Genomic DNA, 17,496 nt, shown 5'->3' on the forward strand with positions numbered 1-17,496 from the left:
CTTGATCTCAAAGGATTTTGTGAATTTAGGTAACTCGATCCTTATTCATCAGAGCTTTATCCTTTTTTCTAGGACCGCGTGATAATTAACCGCCTAGATAATATCTGCCACGTGGTGTTAAAGGGGAAGTGGCCCTCCAGCCAGCAGTATGAGCCTTCAGGCACACTGCCCACCCCGGTATTAACCAGCAGTGCTAGTTCTCGAACCAGCCTCTCAGAGCCGGAAGCAGCAGAACACAGCTTCAGCAACGGCGCAGCATTGGCAGCCCAGATCCAGAAGGTGAGCCGGCAAGAATGGAGAGACCACAAAACAAAGAATGGTGGGCGTGTTCCACGTCTCAGTTGAGTTCATTCATTCAGCAAGTATTTACTGAGTGGATAGGGGTTTTTTTTTTGCCAAGTCATTAGTGTTGATTGGGGAATTTAGACTTTATCCTGTATGTAGTGGAGAGCTAGTAAAAGTATTTGAGCAAGAGAAGGCATGATGAAAGCAGGGGTTTGCAGCTCACCTGGAGTGGAATATAGCTTGGCTAGGGGGGCCAAGCAGGAAATTGATAAAGAGAGGTTCTAGACCCCAGTTGGTTGAGAGTGGATACAAAGATAGGGGGGAACTGACAAAGATGACTCCATGACTAATAAATATATAAGGAAAGGGAAGCATGAATGGAACAGTGTGGTCGACCCTTAGAGAACTGAGCTAACAATGGAAGCTGATAGAAATTAGGGAAATCAAGGCAGGAGTGAGCGTTTTGGTGGGGTGATGAGTTTTGAGATACATTATTAACATGCTGGTTCTCATGCTTAATTGCACATTGAAATCAGCCGGAGACCTTGACAAGCTAATGATGCTGATTTAATCGGTCTGGAGTGTATCCTGGGTACTGGGCTGTTTTAAACTTCCCAGGTGATTCTGATGCACAGGTGAGGTTGAGCATTTCTGAGTTATCATCTTGCAACACCAAATGTAGTTCATGGACTAGCATAGCAGCTTTAGTATTACCTGGAAACCTGTTAAAAAAGCAGACTCTCAGGCTCTACCTCAGACCCACTGAAGTAGAATATGCATTTTAACAGCTGTTCAGGTTTGAGGAGGCCCGAGTTAGAAGAACTCCTAAAAAGATGATTGGAAATAATATGAGGCCTAGGGAAATCAGGCCTGGAGAAAGAGCTAGCATTCAGCCACTTGTGTGGCATTCAGACCTCTCTTGCTGTTTGTGTGTTCACAGGAGAGCTTCTTAGCTCCAGTATTCACAAAGGATGAACAAAAGCACAGGCGCCCCTATGAGTTCGAGGCGGAGAGGGATGCACAGTCTCGGGGCCTGGAGCAGTTCTCTGCCACCCACGGACACACCCCTATCATCCTCAATGGCTGGCATGGGGAGTCAGCTATGGACCTCTCCTGCTCATCAGAGGGGTCCCCAGGAGCCACATCCCCTTTCCCAGTGAGCGCCAGCACCCCTAAGATTGGGGCTATCAGTTCACTTCAGGGAGCCCTTGGCATGGACTTGTCTGGGATTCTGCAAGCTGGCCTGATCCATCCTGTGACTGGACAGATTGTCAATGGAAGCCTCAGAAGAGATGACGCAGCCACGAGGAGGCGGAGAGGGAGGCGGAAACATGTTGAAGGAGGGATGGACCTCATCTTTTTGAAGGAGCAGACACTTCAGGCGGGAATCTTGGTGGGTACTGAGGTCATTAGATTAAAAACATTTACCTTTCTACACTGAGAAACAAACCCTTCCTCCTCAGGGACAAAATAATTTGTGGATCTTTTATCTCTATTTCAGTTGTCCTGCTTTATTTTCTCTCATTATAAGATGCCCTCCATCCTCTGTAGAACTAGATAGTTACTAACTCATTAATGGCGCTTAATCTGCTTACAGCCTGGAGAAATGAGCCAGGAGGTCTTGCCATTTCAAATAGGAACAACCCCGCTCCTCCAGGGTTTCAGAAGAGCCACTGTTGACGGCACGGCAGAGCAAGATGGCAGGGTTGAGTGTGCAGCGGCTTTTCTCCGGGGTAGTGAGGCTCTCCAAGACTGGGGTATGGGAGAAAGAACAGGAGTCAGGGCTACCTGAATGTGATCCTGGCTCTTCTGCTTGACTTACTGGGTGACATTGGGCTACAACTGAGCCTCACTTTGCTCCTGTGTAAAGTGGGGCAACAGCATCTACCACGGAGGGTTGAAGATTCACGGAGATCATGCTAAGACAGTTTGTTCCAAACTCAAAGGAAATCATTTGCAAACAACAGAAAAGGTCAGAAACTGTATACCTGGCCAAGAGAGATCCCTTTTATGCTTTGTTTAATGCTTCGTGTTGTTTTTTGGGTTTTCCCATTTACTGGATTTTGAGCTCCAAAACAGGAATCACATTTTATGTTTTCTTATTTTAAAAGCAATAATAATAGCTAGTACTTATTGAGTGCCTACTGCTTACCATGTTCAGGGCTTTACAGGATTATCTTGTTTGTTTCTCACAACCACTCTGAAGATGGGCTTTGTTATTCCCATTTTATAGGTGAGGAAAATAAGGCTTTAAAGCATTAAATAATTTCCCCAAAATTATCCAGCTAGTAAGTGACAAAGCAGGAAACCAAACCAAGGACCTTGTTCTCTATTGGCTGAGAACTTCACTACTAAGCCATATTGCTTGGGTTATGTCTTCCTCTTAGACTTTCAAAGTAATTTAGGAAGCTGAAGTGACACGTTCTTTCCCTGCTCAATCCTGCAAGCTTTTAAGAAGTTTGTTACCTTTTTTAGATGTGCAACACCATAGTTTTTCTATAATGATCATAGAATTCCAATGGAATGACCAATAAAAATTTTCCCCCTTGTCGTCAGAGTATTTTTTAAATTTATTAATGCAAACACTTTTTTAGCATTGTCATTGTTATAGACCCCATTATAGGCATTAGTAAAACAGAGGTAAGACAGGCATTCAAACTACAGAGGATGCGTAAATGGTGGTATGGCATTTTCTTTATGTGAGAGAGCTAGGAACCAAGTGCTGTGGGGACAGGAGCTGGAGCAGTGAGTGCTGCCTGGGACAGTGGGCAGTGGTGACAGAGGAGGAAAACTGAATCCGGCAGTCAGGATGGAGTTAAAGTGTACCAAGTGGACAAGAGCGGGCGAGGAGTGCTCAGGTGAAGGGAACACCAAATCACTTGCAACAGTTTATGCGGGCGTGGGTCAGTGGTGTGTGTAGGGTTCTAATTCAGGCACCCCAGCTGAGTAATATCAGGGTGGAAATAGATGGAGTGATTCAAATAACACCTTACATGTTTTCTTTGTTTAGAAACTAATTTTCATTCTGTCGTGATTATACATATTCGTTTTTCCTTCATCCAGGAAGTCCATGAAGACCCAGGGCAGGCCACCTTGAGCACCATACACCCTGAGGGGCCAGGGCCTGCCACCTCGGCTCCCGAGCCAGCCACAGCAGCCAGCAGCCAAGCCGAGAAATCTGTTCCCAGCAAGAGTCTGCTTGACTGGCTGAGGCAGCAGGCTGACTACTCCTTAGAAGTTCCTGGCTTTGGGGCAGTAAGTGTTTGTTGGTGCTGCCTGAGATCACTGTTTACTTCCTGCTGACTTGTTGCTATTTTTGATGAAAGCATGCTGAGGGCAACCAGGAAGTTGGGAGCTGTTTGGGAGAAATCTCTCAGCTGACAACATCATGTTAAAGGACTTTTGTTTTTAAGTTTAAATTTTGATTCAATTCTCCAGTAATAGAAATGATAGCCCATCTCAAAATACTATGCCAAAAAGTAGACATGCAAAATCCTAAGAGGACAGAACTTGTCCCCTGTCCCCACAAAAATTGCCACACAGTATCATAAGCTCATAGAGAAATCTTTAGGTTGCGTAAACTCTGCCACCTATGAAAATGTTCCTTTGAATTATTTTCAAGTTAATACTTTCCATCTGTGGTGATCAGGGGACGGTCTGTCCTTAGTTTTATGGTTGCTCTGCTTTAGGACATTCCCTTCAAGTCATCTTACTGCCTTTGTCCTAAGTCCCTCAGACTAGACATTTTTAGGAGAGGACTCTTGAGCACGGATGTCTTTTTTGGTTTTTCTCTTCTCACTTGCTCTTCTACCCCCCACCACTGTCTTTGTCCTGGGTGCACCTAACTAATAAGATACGTAGGTAGAGAGCACACAGGAAGAGGAGAACACATTCACAGATGTGCACCCTCCAGAGACAGGCGAAACCAGCCAGGCAAGTAGCAGTGATGATAAAATCCAAGGAAATGATCAAGAGGAAAAGGCCAGGGATTAACAGGGCCCTGGCAGCCTGGTGAATTGGCTCAGGTGTTCTAGTCTGGAGAGCCGGGGGCCCACACAGCCTGTTTTCCAGCTTACTGTAGGAACACTGGTGCTTCAGGAGAGAAAGCCTAGGTGAGGCCAGGTGGCTATTTCCTTAGTTTAACGTGGCCAGCTCCTATGCAGACAGCCATTGATGAGAACAATAGCAAAACCAGTTGAAAAGCATCAGCCTCATCAGAAGAATCTGGGATAGCATGTTTTGTAATGTTGGTCTCCGTTTTCATCCTAGAATTTTTCAGACAAACCAAAGCAGAGGAGGCCACGCTGTAAAGAACCTGGAAAATTAGACATCAGCTCTCTGAGCGGGGAAGAGAGGGTTCCTGCCGTCCCCAAGGAGCCAGGACTGAGGGTAAGGAAGGCCACGTGAGTGTGGGGGCCAAGAGGAGCATCCTGGTTGAGCCGTGCCTTATACACTTGAGAGAAAGCCCCAGCTGGGAAGGGGTTCACTGGGAGACATCTTTCAAGAGGACTGGAAGCCAGCACAGGAAGTTGATTAGCAGCAAGAAATGGTGCTGTGGCATTTTTGAGCACTCTGTGACTCCCAGTGGTCATTTGTTTTCAACCCTCACCTACAGAATTGTTTGTTAAATCATTGCCAAAGCTTGGGTTTGTGTTTTGTTTCTCCTATTTGTAGAGTTACGAGGGGAAGAAATTTTAACCTTTGTCAGTGAACAAAATTCGTTATTGGAAGTTTTCATTTCCTAATTTAGGTTTTTATGGCTACCATTTAAGACATTTCTTCCTGGTCCAGCCTCACTGGCAATGAAAAACAGCTGCCTCTAAGCACTACCCTTTTCCTATTATAGCATCATGACACTGGAAGGGACTTCAAAGACTTCTGCAGAATACTTCTAGTGTAACTAATCCAAGTTAATTATAGTTTACAGATGAGTACAAATTTGGACTACAAAAGTCATAACCTCTAGGGGGCGGTAACAACATTTCAACTTGAAAATGTGTTGCGCTTGGGCAAATTATACATAAATGTGCTTTTAGCCTCCTAAAAGCACTTTCTGCCCGAATAGGGAGCTTCTGAAGATCCTCGTGGGGACTTTTGCCTTTCCCAGGTTGTTCCATAAACTCAAGCTTTCCTGAATGCCTTCTCTTAAGTACTCTGCCAGCTACATCTTTCCTGGAGTAGGAATTCCCTTCTCGGTGGGATTGCTTGAATGTGATTTCTTTTTATAGCTCCAAAAGACCGCCCACCCTAGTCATTTCCTCGTCGTGCAGAAAGAGTTTGGCGTTTAATGTTCTCAGGGAACTTGTTCCAGAGTTTGTCACCTGGATTACCGCTGGTCTAGTAGCTCCACCAGTAGCCGTTGCTCATCTCCATCTGCTACCACAGCCCCTTTGGGGGAGACTTGGGTCCTAGACAGTTTGTCACGTTGGAGAAGCTGCCCTTTTTTCCCCTCTTGCTTTAGTCTCAGAAAATGTCCCTTCCACCCTTTTCTTAGGATTGTTCCCCCACCTTCTTCCACTTGCTTGAGCAGTACGAGCTGGTTCACCTTTGTTTGTGTCCCCTCTGTCTTTCCTCAGCCCTTCACACTGCCTCCCACCTTCTCCTTTTGTCTCGGCCCACGGTGTCTCAGATACGCCATCAAGGGAAGATCTCCGGTTCTTGCTTTGTTGTAGTCTCTGAGCTCTTGCTTTAGAGATGTGTCAGGAAGAGCCACGTAGTTCCCCCTTGGCTTGCTCGTTTCTTTCTCCATGTCTAACCGTTTCCCTCATGTTCCTTGGAAATTAGTGTTCATCCCTCCCTACAGATGCTGACCCTTTGCCAGAAAACCCATTTCTAAGCTATTCTTGCAAGCCAGCCTCTTCCCAGAGATGTTAGCCTCCTTTATTAAATAAACACACTCCCTGCTTCGGAGGCCCTTTTCCTGCAATAAGGCAAGAAGGAGACCTTGGGCAGCTCAGCCTTCCCAATAGGGGCACCCGTGTATCTCCTGCAGCTCCTCTTGAGACAGGGCCTTCTAGCGTACACTGTACCCTTTTTCTTTGCCATAGAAACTTAGTCCATTCAGACTACCGTAACAGAATACTGGGGGGCTTATAAGCAACAGAAATTTATTTCTCACAGTTCTGGAGACCCAAGTGTCCAAGGTCAAGGCACTGATAGGTCAAGGCACTGGCAGATTGGGTATCTGGTGAGGCCCCATACCACATCATCCAGACCAGTGTCTTCTCACTGTGCCCTCGCATGGAGGAAGGGACAGCCAGCTCTCATAAGGTCACTAATTCCATTCTGACCTAATCACTGCTCTAAACCCCCCGCATCCTATTACCATCACCTTGGGGCACAGGATTTCAACATAGTAATTTGAAACATTTATAGCAGAAACCCTACCCCTCTTTTTAGAAATAGATTTAAATCTCACAAGGAACTCCTCCTCCCTTCCTTCGAGCTCACATGGCCCTTCTGCCATATGTGCTGTGGTTTGGACGGGTGGTGTCTACAGAATTATCATAGTGCAGGCTGCATGGAAGGTTGTGGGATTCAATTTTTAATGCCCAGTACATAGTGGTTACTCATTAAATATATGTATACACACACATGTACTTAATATAGTTTATATATGTAAGTTACATATGTATATATTGGTTTTACCTATATGTGTATAGTTTTGAGGTTTTGCTGGGCCATTTGACAGTAAATTGCAGACATGACATATCACCCCTAAATACTTTAGCATGCATCTCATAAAGAACATTTTCCTGCATAATTATTGCCCTTATTACACGTGCATATTAATAATACTTGTTATCTAGTCTATATTCAGATTCCACCAGTTATCCCAAAAATGTCTTTTAGAGCTGGTTGTTGTTGTTTTGGTTTGGTTTTAGGATTTTTAAGTGAAGAGCCACACGTCGCATTTTGTCAAGCTGGTTGTGGTTGTGTTTTGGTTTGGTTTTAGGATTTTTAAATGGAGAGCCACACATCGCATTTTGTCGTTAGGTCTCTTTTCACCCGGCATACATTTGTTGGATGAATGTACTAACCTTTGGAGGAGAAAGGAAGTTCTGGTCACCACCTTCTCTTAACTCCTCCCAGAGTTAAGTTTTAGAGTTGGAATAATGCCACCACGCATTGATGAGGATGTTCTTGGGCTGGAATGCCTGTGTAATTAGATAGAAAGCAGATTTGCCTCCAGTGTGCTTGAACATAAGGAAGCTCCTTTTCCTTGTTCTCTTTGCCCCCCTCCGCAGGCCTTTCCTGGAAGGGGAAGCAGGTTTGCTCCCAGGGTATAATTACCGGGAGGGAGAGCTGCCAAAGCCTGCCTGGCCGCTGTGTGTGGTCGCCGCGCTGCTGGGAGGGGCATCTGACTGGAGTGGGCAGCAGCTGGTGGCTGGGGTGACTCCTCCACAGGACATGGTTAAAGCTGACTTCCTTTGCCAGCGCTCTTGCTCTGCTGCAAATTAAGAGCATTCTCTTTATCCTCAGGGCCTTTCTGCTGCTATTCTCCACATCTAGAGGGGAAGAAAGATCCGCTTGTGCCTTCTAAGCAAGTTCTCATTTCTGAAAGGACCCACCATTCTCTCTACACCCATGGTTCTCAGCAAGGGCAGGGAAAGGATGCTTTTGACATCCCAGATCCTGAGAGTGCTACTTGCACTTACTGGGCCAGGGCCAAGGTGGCCAGAGGTCCTTTGGGGCATAGGCTGGTCCTAGACGCCCTGAGGAGGGTCTCAAAGCATGTTGAAGAAGATCTGATTTATAGCAGATTGCTTGAAAACAAGAAGGAGGCACCATTCATCAAGTGCTGGGCTTGTTTTCTTCCTAACAGAAAGACCTCTGAGGTGGAATATGCCCCCTCTCTCTGGAGAGTTATGAGGGCACATCTGTGGATGTAAAGGAAAGACACTCCCCAGCATCTTTCTCTGCCTCTCGGTTGTAGGTAGGCTGCAGGAAGAGGGCTCAGAAAGGTATGTGGTCAAGTTGTGGTTACCCTGGCTGAAGCGCCCTGGGCTGTGGTGCCATGCTAGCAAGGGCCTGAGACTGTGCTGTGTAGACAGAGTGGCTGACCCAGAATGAGGTGATTTGCATTGATGAGCTCAAGACAGACTGGTGAGAAATTATCCTTTTAGCCTGGCCCTGATCCATCAAGTCCTACTGTCTCTCTTTAGAAACAGGAACCAGCCAGGAATTGCTTCACCAGTGATCCTCCCTAGAGCCAGAGTGGGCAGTTTCCAGCCTAGCAAATTGCAAGTGGCAGGTCATGCTGGGAAGAAGAGAGGGTGTGGTGTGCTGTGGAAAGAGGCCTGGGCTGGGAACCACAGGGCCTGTGTTCTTACCTGCTCTGTCCCTGACCAAACTGTACCCTGCCTACCCCCACCCCCACCACCCCACTTGTGAAAACGAAGGGGACTAAATATAACAGTTTCAGGGATTTCTTCCAGCTCTGTGATGCAAACCAAGGCTTTTTGAGAAGAATTTTCTTAAAGTTGCCATCATAAAGCTTTTTTGTCTATGATGAACTGGGTTGTTTTTTTTTTTTTAATATTCTTGGGAAACTGAAGGACAGGTGTAGAAGTTCAAAAAATATTTCTGGGGACTCAGAAGCATTCGGATATGCACGTTTTCACACATCTATGAATCTGTAAATTCTCTGTAAAGCAGGCATGGTGATAGTACTGACTCCACAGGGCTGATTGACTGATTTGTTGAGATGCTGCTGGAGCCCTTCGTACAGTGCCTGACACATGATCAGTGCTTCCTTCACGGCGTCTCACACTCTTCTGCTGCTCATCCTCTTATCACCACCGCCTTCCCTGCTGCCTCTGACAGCCATTCCCCTCGCTGCTAAGTGCCCACTAGTGTGGGAACCAACACAGTCCAGCTGCCGCTCATTTGGGACCCACCACACACATGTGTCCTTACAGCCCGTGAGAACCTGAAACCAGTGCCACCAACTAAGGTTACAGCTGCCCCTTAAATAAAAATCTGGTGGGTCTTCTAAGGATTTGCTTATTTCCCGGGAAATGCCCGGGCTGCCGAATTAAAGTTAAAAGTAGGTGCCGTTAGGCAGATTGTAAATAGATTTCTTAACTGCCCTCAGGCCTGGTGGCCAGTCAGCCCAGAGATATCCTCAGCTTCCCTGGCTTCTTTCTCTACGATCTGTGGGGTTTTTCTGGTCATTCTGGTGTTTCTCGGTGGACCCACACCTCCTTTCTCGCCCCAAGAGTGTGCCCCATTGAGAAGAACAGCCAGATCCCTGCCTCTGATTCCCACAGACAAGGAGGCTGTGGGCTGGTGGAGCCTCAGCTGCTGCTTGTCACATCCCCACCCCCCACTCTGCAGACTCTAGTGGAAGGGAAGGTATTCCAAAGGAGAATCCTGAAAAGGCCACAGGTGCAGCCTGGGAGTCGCCTCAGCAGCCCGGAGGCCTCACCCCTCACCGTTGAGCTCTCCCGCCTCATTCTGCTCCGTAGGCTGCGCATTCCAGCCTTGATGGTAACCATTGACCTCAGTGGAATCCAGTGTGACAAGATCCATTGAGGCCACTCTGAACATTTTGCTTCACCATTGCTGTAATCAAAGGGAAGGGGGTAAAACAACACTGACTTTGTAGCAGGAACCATAAGAGGAAGATGCCCAGGCAGTCAGGAAGGGCGCCAGCAGGGGAGGGCTTTGTCCTCAAACTGTACGCCTCCCTTGTGTGAGGAAACGCTGAGACTGCTGAACTGCACAAGTGCGGTTCACCTTTTTTAATACCATGGGCATGTATACTACTTGATAAACTAGCTGCTAGCAGTGAGGTGTGGAGGGCAATCGAGAGACAGAAAGGCATGCAGTTCTCCAGGGGCACAGGGACTGCGGCACTAAGTCCTGAAAGAAATCGCTTCCCATCTGTGGGAAGAAATTCTCTCTCTCTCTAGGGATTACAAATTCAGAGAAAGATTCATCGTAATTGCAGTGGTTTGTTTACGCTTCAGGGACCAGGTTCCTAGCTGCATCCTCTCTGCCCTGCAGAGCTCCTGAGCTCCACTCTCAGGAAGGAGGGTGTGGGGCTGCAGCCTGCGCCTTCCTCTCCAGATGCTGCTGGAGCAATCTGCCCTCCCCCATGATTCTGTGCAGCTCAGCCATCCTGATGGGTTATGGGAATGTCCAGTGCAGGTGCCAGATCACCCGTGTTGAGGGCCCAGGTCCTGTCACAGTGTGGTCCACACGGAGCGGAAGTGCTTTACTGCAGAGCTCTCTGCTAATTAAGAAAATTGGAGAGTGAACCTCCAAATAGAGAAAAAATAGATGGTCTCGCTTAGGGAGAACCACCACTTATTTTGGTGGCAGTTTCCCCAACAGTGTTCAATAAATCCTTCATTTCTTCAACAAACGTACACATCCCATTGTATTCAGAGAGGAGTGGGGCATACACACAATAAATAAATAATGTGCCCTTAGCAAACACTGCTTCCTATGGATCAGGTAATGTATTAAACACGTCACTTTCAGTGACTCTAAAGATAGGTACCATTGTCCTTTTTTACTTAAACTTAGAGGCTAACTGACATGTCCTGAGTCCCACAGCTAGGAGGTTGCAGTCAGGATTTAAACTCGGGTCTGTCTGGCTTCAAAACCCTGTCTTACATATTCTGCTTTGTTGCTTCAATAAAAACCTGTGTCAAGAGGAAGGCAAGTGTTGGGACCTGGTGAAGGGGTCTCAGCCAGAATAGTCTCACTGAGAACCAGGGCACTTTTAGTGCTTTCTCCAGCTCCCCACTCTCTTCTGCCAGCTTCTCACAGACTGGATGCCACTTTTGCCAGTCAGCATGTTGGAATTACCACTGGGCAGTGACAGGTGCCCTAGTTGTGCCCATGCCACAAAATGCTCTCAGCTGCTGAGGGAGAAGCCTGTCAGGTACAGTCAGGCGGCCAGAGAGCTGCACAAGTAGGCGGGAGGTGCTCCTTGTACTGGGAACCCTTCGTGCAGCTGGAGACAGGCCAGGCCAGTGCAGAGCCCTGGTCATCACCCTCAGCTGACCACCTGCCATCCTGTTGCCTTCAGCATTTTGTGTTTCTTTGTTTTACCAGGGGTTTCTTCCAGAAAACAAGTTCAATCACACCCTGGCTGAGCCTATTCTTCGAGATACGGGTCCCCGCAGGAGGGGGAGGCGGCCTCGGAGTGAACTCCTGAAGGCTCCTTCCATTGTGGCAGACTCTCCCTCTGGAATGGGGCCACTGTTCATGAATGGACTGATTGCTGGGATGGACCTGGTAGGACTTCAGAACATGAGAAATATGCCAGGCATCCCCCTCACCGGGCTGGTGGGGTTTCCAGCAGGCTTTGCCACGATGCCAACGGGTGAAGAGGTCAAAAGTACCCTGAGCATGCTGCCCATGATGCTGCCAGGCATGGCTGCTGTGCCCCAGATGTTTGGTGTTGGGGGACTCCTCAGTCCACCCATGGCAACCACCTGCACTTCCACTGCTCCGGCGTCTCTATCAAGCACAACGAAAAGTGGTACGGCAATGACTGAAAAGACTGCGGAAGACAAGCCGAGTAGCCATGATGTGAAAACAGACACTTTAGCTGAGGACAAGCCTGGTCCAGGTCCATTTTCTGATCAGTCTGAACCTGCAATAACTACTAGTAGTCCTGTGGCTTTTAACCCATTTCTCATCCCAGGAGTATCTCCCGGACTCATTTACCCATCCATGTTCCTCTCCCCTGGTATGGGCATGGCTCTGCCAGCCATGCAGCAGGCCAGACACTCGGAAATAGTAGGTCTGGAGAGCCAGAAGAGGAAGAAGAAGAAGACAAAGGGGGACAACCCCAACTCCCACCCAGAGCCTGCTCCCAGCTGCGAAAGGGAGCCCAGCGGTGATGAGAACTGTGCCGAACCCAGTGCCCCTTTGCCCGCAGAGAAAGAACATGGGGCACAGGCTGGGGAGGGGGCACTCAAAGACTCCAACAATGACACCAATTAGAACTTTTTTCATTTAAGAAATTATTGTGACTTGTAAGTTTCTTATCCCATAAAGGTTTGTTACTTCCCTCACTTCACCTCCATAAGAACCTGTGTTTCCATAAGTAAGATTACCTACCTGATTTCCTGTCTGAGAACTATGGTAACAGATGTTAATAGTTGCAGGGTCTCACCACTTCATTAGATAAGTGTTGTCTACCTAGTCTAGGAGGCACAGAATTCTCATTCTGTTATCCAGTTCATTCCAGCAATCATAGTTAATACAGTACTTGGTGACACGCCCTACCCCCTTCTCTTCCAAGTTTCCCACTCACTTGAGGAGGAAAAATGGTAAAAGAAAGCTGTCTAGGGATTTACCATTGAAGGGCCGAAGAACAGAGACAAAGAGGAGCTCTTTTTCTGTGAGCTAGGTTGCACAGGAAGAATGTCACAGGGAACCAAAAAGCACAGAAAAAGGAAGTGCTGGTGCATATTTTTGAGTTAAAATATTTCCCTATTTTATCATGATTACTAAGTGAGTAGTATAGACAAGTATATAACTAATGGTTGAAAATACATATATTCATTTCTTTATAAAACAACAAACCTTACCGGTAGTAATATAATTTCCCCCTTCATGGTTTTTCAGACACCTGCAGCAAGAAGAAATACTGACTGACTAGGCATTATTTTCTATACATCCCTCTCAACAGTGAAAAGATTCCTCTCGCTGCGAGAAAGCTTTACCCACCATGAGTTATTGCTGGCGATGGGGGTGGGGCAAGGACCCGCGCTCCGTAGAGCTACACGCTGCTTCACAAGCACACAGCTAGCGCTCTGCTCTCACCTGGTTCGCTTACAGATTTCTCTAGCCATTAATTTGCCTCTTTGTGTTTAAAGAGCACCAGGACTGAATGGATTTTCACTTCAGGCTTTCCTTCACCAAGAATAAGGCTCTTTCTGGAGCCTGCAGGAAGACAGTTGCCCAACACTTTGACACTTGCTAGTAGGTCCTTTGATCAAGAGTGTCTGAAGCTGTCAAATGTGTGCCACCCTTTATAATACAGCTGTGAAAAGTTACTCCTCCGTTAATTTCTCCATTCTGTTTATATCTTACAGTTGGACCCAAATTCCAAATTATCAGTTAATCAAAACTACGTTGCAAGTCAACATTATTTTCTCTTCTTCCTCAGCTTCTCCATGTTTAGGAACTGAGAAAGAACCTGCCTCAGCAGCACTTCCCCATGTCCTTTCACCTTCATGTTAACGTCCCTTCTAATGGTCTCTTCACAGGTAGTTCACACTCTTGAGACTTGAAGTAAGCTCATGGTTCAGTACTCTGGGGGCGCAGGGCTGCGCAGGACCCTTGGAAATGTTGCAAGTGTTACTAGTACCAGTTTCACTTTTTGTTGTCACAATTTACTGTATTTTTTACTTTTTCTGTTACAGTTTTGCTAATTTATCAGAAGGTCCAAAAGTTTGACATAACTATTTCATTTTGCATTATTTATTTATGATGCTTTTGTCATTGTCTTTTATACATTTGGGATTATAAATTATGTAAATGTTAAAATGAGCATCTCAAAGAAGTCTGTTAAATCATGACTGAAAAAAATCAATCAGATGTATCTTCAAAAAGTGGAGTCCCAGTTTTATGAATCAGAGATATAAACCAGAAATTCTATAACTGATCATAGAAGAAGAATCCAATAATTGAACAAATCCTATTTAATGACATCCTTGTAGCATAGATGGTCTATAATGCTGACCACAGATTTCTTAGAAATGCTGCTCTCTCTATTTAACTAACATTTTGTTCAGTTTTGCCTCCAGTGGAAGCAGAAAGGGTTTTTTCAGCTGTTAAATCCTAAAAATCAATATAATTTATTTATGTAAAAAAAAATAACTCAATCAATATATTTTTGAACCTTTTAAGTACTAATTTTCTTTTTATCAAGTAGAAAAAAAAATGTATTTGCCCTAAATCCTTAAAATACAAATGCTATAAAAATTCCTGTATCTTGAAAGCCTTACTGCAAATGAGTATTATAGACATCCAGCAGAGTCTGGTTTTCTTTGTTGTCGTTGTGTTGTTGTTGTTTTGTATGGAAAAGCTGCTTTCCCCGGGTTCCACTTATAACCTCCAGTAGGTCACAGGGTTCAATGTGGATCTGACTTAAAAACCCACCAGCATGCTCAATCCCTTGTTATCCTTATCGAATCTGTATGTTAACTCTCTGGGTGTTCAGGCTTCTATTTGACTGCTGTTGTGACCCTGTTTGCAAAATGAAAATGACACTCTGTGGATTATTTGCTCTGTAAGGCACAAGTGCTTCTTATGATTATTTTGACGTTTCCAAGAGCAAAAGCCAAATTTAAACTCTCTTCAGCAAACTTGAGCCTTTTCATCTAATTCCATGTCACTCACAGCCATAACTTTCCTTGATCATTCTTCACCCCATGTCTTACATAATAAATTGTGGTCTTGATCCTGGATTTAAAAACAAAAGAAAAAGTTTAAAAGTCACATTTGTATTTGAGGAATTCAGTGGCACTTGGGTGTCTCCTGCTGCCTGGGGCATTGATGAGTGCATGGTATGCCCACCGTCTTTCTGATGTGTCTGATCCGTGCTGGGCACCCTACTGAGGACTTGTTGAATATTCATCATGAGGGTTGACTTGGCCTCTCGACCAACTGACCAGAACATCTGGTTAAAACATGCCCTAGAAGGGAGTCGGGGCTGGGCGAGGTGGCTCACACCTATAATCCCAGCACTTTGGGAGGCCGAGGCAGGCAGATCACTTGAGGTCAGGAGTTCGAGACCCACCTGGCCAACATGGTGAAACCCCGTCTCTACTAAAAATACAAAAATTAGCTGGGTGTGGTGGCGGACACCTGTAATCCCAGCTACTCGGGAAGCTGAGGCAGGAGAAACGCTTAAACCTGGGAGGCAGAGATTGCAGTGAGCCGAGATCGTGCCACTGCACTCCAGCCTGGGCGACAGAGCAAGACTCCGTCTCAAAAAAAAAAAAAAAAAAAGGAGTTGGCAGCACAGCATCCTGCTCCACAGACTCGAGGCCTGAATGCTCTCAGGTGGTACATCCCCAGCACCACTTAAGCTCCATACCAAGAGTCCCACCTCAATCACACACCTGGAATGTATAGGGGAACTAGACTTGCATAGGTTAGAGTAGGTTCACAAAACACAGGATCACCAGGGTAGCTGAAATTCTCAAGGTTTTTCAGAACTCTGTGCTCCTGAGCATGGTGTCTCAACCCCAAAAGGGGTGGGTCAGAAGTTATCGATGAGGCTGGCAGGAAAGTGCCAAAGCCTCTTTCAAGGCTGAGCAAGAGACTGACCCAGCCTCATCTTGTTGGGTTCCAACTAAGCACCACCAGATGGGTGCGTGAGTGGCCTGAAGCATGGATGGGCATTGTTACAGGAAGGCCTTAGGTTTTCTAGGCCTCTAATCAAGACATAGGGAGCCCTCATAATAACAAACAATAAGTAGTCAAGGGTCTTGGTTTCATTTTTTTACCTAAAACCCTGTCCCAGGAAATACTACCTTGTACAAGGACAGAATAGGAATAGTTGGTTCAGCACACTGGACTACTGTTGGTGTGTGTTTGCCATTAGTGACCTCATTTGTCCTCACAGCATCTTGGGCACTGGGTAGAGGGATGCCAACATCGAATTTGCCTCCTGAAAGCTAGCAGAGAGGCTGCCAAAACTATCTTGTCAATCACGAACAGCAGAGCTGGGCTAGACCTCGCAGTCCCACCAGCTGGGGAGACAGCACCCCAATTTTGCCTTTCGTGATAACAGCCTGGGGCCTCTATCTCAGAAACCAAAACTGAGTGAAGAAATTACACTCAGAAAAATTGGCACCAGGAAAAACAGAACACTCAAATTTAAGTGTCACAGCCTCTGGAAAACTTCAGGCAGGATTCATTTACACCAGATTCCTTAAATGGCCTCTTGTAAGAAGTATTGTTCATTTGCCTCTTCTGGAAACCACAGGATTTCTTTATTAGGTCAGAAGTAGGGTTCACCCAGCCCAGTAATTTGGATCTTGGCTGCCCAGTGGCGGGCATTGTGGCCACTTTTCATAATCCAAACTCAGCAAGGTATCTATGGGACAAAGTAGGGAATAGGGAAAAGGGTGAGTTCAATGGTGGCTCCTTCTGGAAAGCTGTTTTATGAGGTCGATTTGGACATGGAGTCTGAGCATGGCTGTGACAAGTTGGTGCCTCCTAGACAGCCTTGGAGTTTGAGTTCTGGCTCAGCCCAAGCTTTGGAGGACAAGGGGAAGAACCAGAATGAGGGCCAGTTGCGGGGGAGGAACAGCCACTTTGGAACACCCTTCTCCAAGTCTGTTTCCTCATCTGTAGAATGGGGATAATGATAATTTGCACTAATAGGGCTGTTGATGGGGTTCATTGAAAAGATTAAGCAGAGTCTGTTTATTTTTTTGAGACGGAGTTTCGCTCTTGTTGCCCAGGCTGGAGTGCAATGGTGCAATCTCAGCTCACTGCAACCTCCGCCTCCTGGGTTCAAGCGATTTTCCTGCTTCAGCCTCCTGAGTAGCTGGGATTACACGCGCCCGCCGCCACGCCCGGCTAATTTTGTATTTTTAGTAGAGACGGGGTTTCTCCGTGTTGGTCAGGCTGGTCTCAAACCCCCAACCTCAGGTGATCCGCCCGCCTCGGCCTCCCAAAGTGCTAGGATTACAGGCGTGAGCCACTGGCCCAATCAATTAGATTCTTAATACTGCTGATTCTGTTGAATCATAGGTCTTTTACCCCTTCTGGATAGCCAACGAGAGGATTTACCAGTCTCACTGGAAAAACAGGGTAAGGAAGAGGCAAGGAAGAGCTTGTTCCAAGTCCCAAGGCAAGTACAGAGTGGATCTGGGACTGGTCTCAGAGCACTGCGGGAAACCAGCTTTCTGTCCTGCCCACAGGAAAGAAGGTTTTTCTGCATGAGCCCATTGTGCTGGGTGGACTAGAGGGATGTGGGGGCTGTTTGGGGGCTGGGGAACAGGAAGGCTTCTGGGTTTGTGGAGCCTCCCTCAGTGTAGGAGTGCCAGATTTAGGAGGGAAAGTTAACGCCCAGTTAAATTTTAATTTCATGTAAACATTTTTTAGAGTAAGTATGCCCCATACAGTATTTGGTATATGCACTTTTAAAAATTTTCCCTTTTTAAATGTATTTAAATATTTTTGGCTGGGTGTGGTGGCCCACCACGTAATTCCAGTACTTTG

At 46.4% G+C, this 17,496-nt stretch overlaps 1 protein-coding gene across 4 annotated transcripts in view; it reads left to right on the plus strand.

Annotated features, from left to right (window-relative positions):
• Positions 1-14,720, plus strand: part of CHD6 (chromodomain helicase DNA binding protein 6) — a 206,628-nt gene extending 191,908 nt beyond the window's left edge. For 3 of the 4 annotated variants that reach the window (XM_058433279.1, XM_032143088.2, XM_058433280.1), the window contains 5 exons: positions 73-279; positions 1,226-1,678; positions 3,349-3,540; positions 4,555-4,674; positions 11,356-14,720. In XM_058433279.1, coding sequence (XP_058289262.1) covers positions 73-279; positions 1,226-1,678; positions 3,349-3,540; positions 4,555-4,674; positions 11,356-12,252 — 1,869 coding nt within the window. In that variant the 3' untranslated portion in view covers positions 12,253-14,720. Of the gene's footprint in view, positions 1-72; positions 280-1,225; positions 1,679-1,882; positions 2,236-3,348; positions 3,541-4,554; positions 4,675-11,355 lie in introns of those variants that run through there. The other variant, XM_058433281.1, reaches the window with a different exon arrangement.
• The last annotated feature ends 2,776 nt before the right edge of the window (positions 14,721-17,496 follow it).

The sequence above is a fragment of the Hylobates moloch genome, unplaced genomic scaffold, assembly GCF_009828535.3.
Source record: "Hylobates moloch isolate HMO894 unplaced genomic scaffold, HMol_V3 SCAFFOLD_21, whole genome shotgun sequence".
Taxonomy (NCBI): Eukaryota; Metazoa; Chordata; class Mammalia; order Primates; family Hylobatidae; genus Hylobates; species Hylobates moloch.